Here is a 4,450-nt window from a genome sequence, read left to right as displayed (position 1 = left end):
AGTCTAGTATAAATAGGACATTTTATTATTGTATTAGACATCCTGGATTGTATTTTTGATCCTGTGATCACGTTTTGGGGGCTGGCCATTCGACCATGGTTGGACCTTCATCACTTATGTATTTTCAATGGTGAAGTTTCTACATACCATAGATTAAGGGTGTGGAGCTCTGCTGTACCTCAAGTTTTAATGCAATTACTACTATTTTCTATTCAATTCTCTTTATTCCTATTCTAAGATATTCGTTGCACTTCAACTTGATGAATGTGATGATCCGTGACACTCATCATCATTCTCACCTATGAACGCGCGTGACTGACAACCACTTCCGTTCTACCATAGACCGGGCGCATATCTCTTGGATTCCTTAATTAGAATCTTCGTGGTATAAGCTAGAATTGATGGCGGCATTCATGAGAATCCGGAAAGTCTAAACTTTGTCTGTGGTATTCCGAGTAGGATTCAGGGATCGAATAACTGTGACGAGCTTCAAACTTGCGATTGTTGGGCGTGATGACAAACGCAAAAGAATCAATGTATTCTATTCCGACATGATCGAGAACCGACAGATGATTAGCCGTGCTGTGACAGAGCATTTGGACCTTTTTCACTGAGAGGATGGGATGTAGCCATTGACAACGGTGATGCCCTACATACAGCTTGCCATAGAAAGAAGTAAGAAGGATTGAAGGAAGAAGTAGGAAAGTAGAAAAAGAAAGGGCACAGTATCTCCATACGCTTATCTGAAATTCCCACTATTAATTTACATAAGTATTTCTATCCTTTTATTTTATTTATCTTTTAATTATCTAATCTCCCATAACCACATGGATAAGCCTGACTGAGATTTACAAGATGACCATAGCTTGCTTCATACCAACAATCTCCGTGGGATCGACCCTTACTCACGTAAGGTATTACTTGGACGACCCAGTGCACTTGCTGGTTAGTTGTGCGAAGTTGTGAACCATGGTATTGGCACCAAGTTTTTGGCGCCATTGCCAGGGAAAGAAAGAGTGATGAATTTTACATAAACATATGAATCACAATTTCGTGCACCACTCCCCTAGGCTTTTTTACTCACTTGAGCATTCATAATTAGCATTGGAAGATTTTGATTTTAGCTTTTGAGAAGAGTCTACCCCCGGTACTAGTCATCTTATTTTGTTATTTACTTTTTATATTTATTCTTCCATATTTTTAATCCCTCTAGAGTTGACTTTGGTTTATTTTTACAAGTTATTAATATAGACTATTTTATTTTCAATTAATCCTTTTATTATTGTTTATCATGTCTTCTTTTATTTTCACCATTAATTCTGTGAATTTTATAATTATGATGAGTGAGTAGTTTCATGACTTGATTGGGGATGATTGAAAGAAACCCTTGAGTTGAACTATTCAAGAGAGAAATTATAATTGGGTTTATTGTTGAATCACCCTCTAATCATTAACTCTACTCCTTCCCAAGGGAGAGGATTAGGACTTATGACTAGAAACAGATTTCCAACTTGCTTGACTTTCCTTTACCTAGTAGGGGTTAACTAAGCAGAGTAACTTCCAATTATTAATTAATCTTGAGAGTATTTCAACAAGAATAGGGATTCCAACTAATCTACCCCCAGTCAAGGCTTTTATTTAGAATTAATTAAATTCTCTGATTTAAATTTCTGTTTATCAACTCCACCATTTTTAAAAACACCCAAATGATGAAATAGCATATCTCTCTGCAACTCGTTGGGAGACGACCTGGGATTCATACTCCCAGTATTTTAATTTTCAATATTGTGACAACCCCTTTTAAATTGATAAGCGGATTTTTGGTTAGTTAAGGACTGTACTTGCAACGTATCCCTATTAATAAATTCTTAACTCGCCAATTTCCGCCACGTCAAGTGTCGACTGGGGTGAGGGTGGTTTATACTTTCTATATGGCTACGGTGGTACAAGGAAGACATTCATATGGCAAACCCTTGCTGCATCTTTGCGTTCAAGAGGCCAAATTGTATTAACAGTTGCTTCTAGCGGTATAGCCTCTTTGCTAATTCATGGCGGTAGAACGACTTATTCTAGATTTGCAATCCCTTTAAATGTTGACCAATTTTCAACTTGAAACATTAGACAAGGAAGCCAATTAGCTGAGTTGATAGTGAAATCTAAGTTGATTATATGGGATGAAGCTCCAATGGTCAATAAATTTTGTTTTGAAGCTCTTAATCGTACCATGAGAGATTTGTTTAAGACTGTGAACTCCAATAGTGAAAATCTACCATTTGGTGGTAAAACAGTTGTGTTTGGAGGTGATTTTTGACATATTTTACTTGTAATACCTAAAGGTTCGAGACAAGATGTAGTTAATGCAACCATCAATTCATCTTATTTGTGGGATCATTGTAAGGTTTTAAAGTTGACTCAAAACATGAGATTGAAGGGATCTAACAACATTGAAGGATCTGATCAAAGCTTAAGAGAGTTTGCAGATTGGTTATTAAAGATAGGAGATGGAAAGATCGGTGAGATTTCTGATGGTATTGGTAGAATCAAAATTCCATATGACATCTTGATAAAAGATTGGATTAATCCAGTTGAAGCTGTTGTAACATCTACATTTAAGAACTACATTGATGATCCAGATGATGAGAAGAATTTACAAGACAGAGCCGTATTGGCACCAACACTTCAAACTGTAGATGAGATTAATGAATATATGATGAAGATTAATCAAAGACAGCATGTTTTTTACTTCAGTGCTGATATGGCTTGCAAGTCCGAGACACAAACAGATGTTGCTGCAGCTGTTCACACCCCTGAATTTCTCAATGGTCTTAAGTCTTCTGGTCTTCCAGACCACAAAATCAAATTGAAGGTTGGTATACCGGTTATGCTTCTTAGAAACATTGATCATTCTTCGGGTTTATGCAATAGGACACGGTTGACTGTTACTCAGCTAAGGAAACGAGTTACTGAAGCCCTAGTGATTACCGATAGTAATGCAAGACAAAAAATGTTCATACCACGTATGAACCTGTCCCCTTCTGATCATAGGATCCCCTTTAAATTTAACTGAAGGCAGTTTCCTATAATGGTTTCCTATGCTATGACCATAAATAGAGTTAAACCCCAAAATGGTCCTTGAGATTGGCGTTTTGCACTGAAATCGTCCCTGAGATTGAAAAAAATGCACCATAGTAGTCCCTGACCCATTTTCCATTAATGACGTGATGACATGGCATGATGACGTGGACTGTAAGTGACACATGTCACTTCATGATTTGGCCACGTGTAATGATAGGATGATGTGGTGACCAATGACACGTGGCATGCTGACGTGGATAGTTGTGCCACGTGTCACAATGTTATTTGGCCATGTGTCCAGTTGTGCCACGTGTCGCAACAGTATTCGTCCACGTGTCATCCATTATGCCATCGTTGTATATGCACCAAATTAGTCCCTCACTTTGCATTAAGTGACTCATTTTAGTCCCTGAAATTGAATGTCGTGCACCAAACTAGTCCCTTCACCAATTTTTTCTCATTTTTTTTCTATAAATTCAAAATTCTCAATATTTTTTAATGCATTAATTTCAATTCTATTTTTTCACATGTTCTTCAAATAAAAGTGTTTTTATAAAATGTTTTTTCTCTTGCGAATACCCTATTCGCCGATTTGGAGTTAACGTGAAGGCTTTTCAAGCACCTTTACTACCATCTCCAACCTCTTTCAGTACTTTTATAAAATATTTTTGTTCTTGCGGATACCTCTAATAGCCGCCGTCTTAGAGTTGACGTGAAGGCATTTCAAGCTTCCCTCATTATCATCTCCGACCTCTTTCGTCTAGACTGCAAAGATCAAAAGTGGTAGTGAGGGTGGTTGAAGTGCCTTCAATCTAGCTCATTTATACATAACGAAAATGAGTCAGGGACTACTATGGTGCATTTTTTTCAATCTCAGGGACGTAATTGGTGCAATTGGAATCTCAGGGACGATTTCAGTGCAAAACGCCAATCTCAGAGACCATTTTGGGGTTTAATTCCCATAAATATGACAAAATTTTGAAAATTAAAAAAAATGCCATGACAATTATGTCATAAATAGTTTAATTCACAATAATATTTTTAATTGGTTAAGTTATAGCGATACATTACAACACTACTTTTACCAAAAATAATTTTTTAGTAAAAAGTATCTACTATTTAATTGCTACTCATTCAGTATCACAAAGTAGATAATTGTTGAGTTTATCATGTAAAACAATTTTTTTTTATTTGAGACAATTAGAATAGTGGCTCAAAGCCAAGGAAAAAAATAAGATGCGTTATTGAGTATTATGTAAAAGTGTTTTTTTTTTGTATTTGAGACATTTAGAATAATGGCTCAAAGCCACTAAAAAAATCATATGCGTGTATAACAATAATGATAATTAGCATGAATTAACAAATAGAACGAAAC

The 4,450-nt window shown here is 36.2% G+C and overlaps 1 protein-coding gene across 1 annotated transcript; it reads left to right on the top strand.

The window, feature by feature from the left end:
- Positions 1–2,419: 2,419 nt before the first annotated feature.
- LOC107493962 (uncharacterized) lies at positions 2,420–3,067 on the top strand. The gene has a single exon (XM_016114993.1). It carries the CDS (start codon positions 2,420–2,422, stop codon positions 3,065–3,067), a length of 648 nt encoding a protein of 215 aa, XP_015970479.1.
- Positions 3,068–4,450: the final 1,383 nt, after the last annotated feature.

The sequence above is a fragment of the Arachis duranensis genome, chromosome 1 (genome assembly GCF_000817695.3).
Source record: "Arachis duranensis cultivar V14167 chromosome 1, aradu.V14167.gnm2.J7QH, whole genome shotgun sequence".
In the NCBI taxonomy this organism is placed as follows: domain Eukaryota; kingdom Viridiplantae; phylum Streptophyta; class Magnoliopsida; order Fabales; family Fabaceae; genus Arachis; species Arachis duranensis.
Note: the sequence above shows the minus strand (reverse complement) of the source record. Positions and strands in the feature narration are given on the sequence as shown.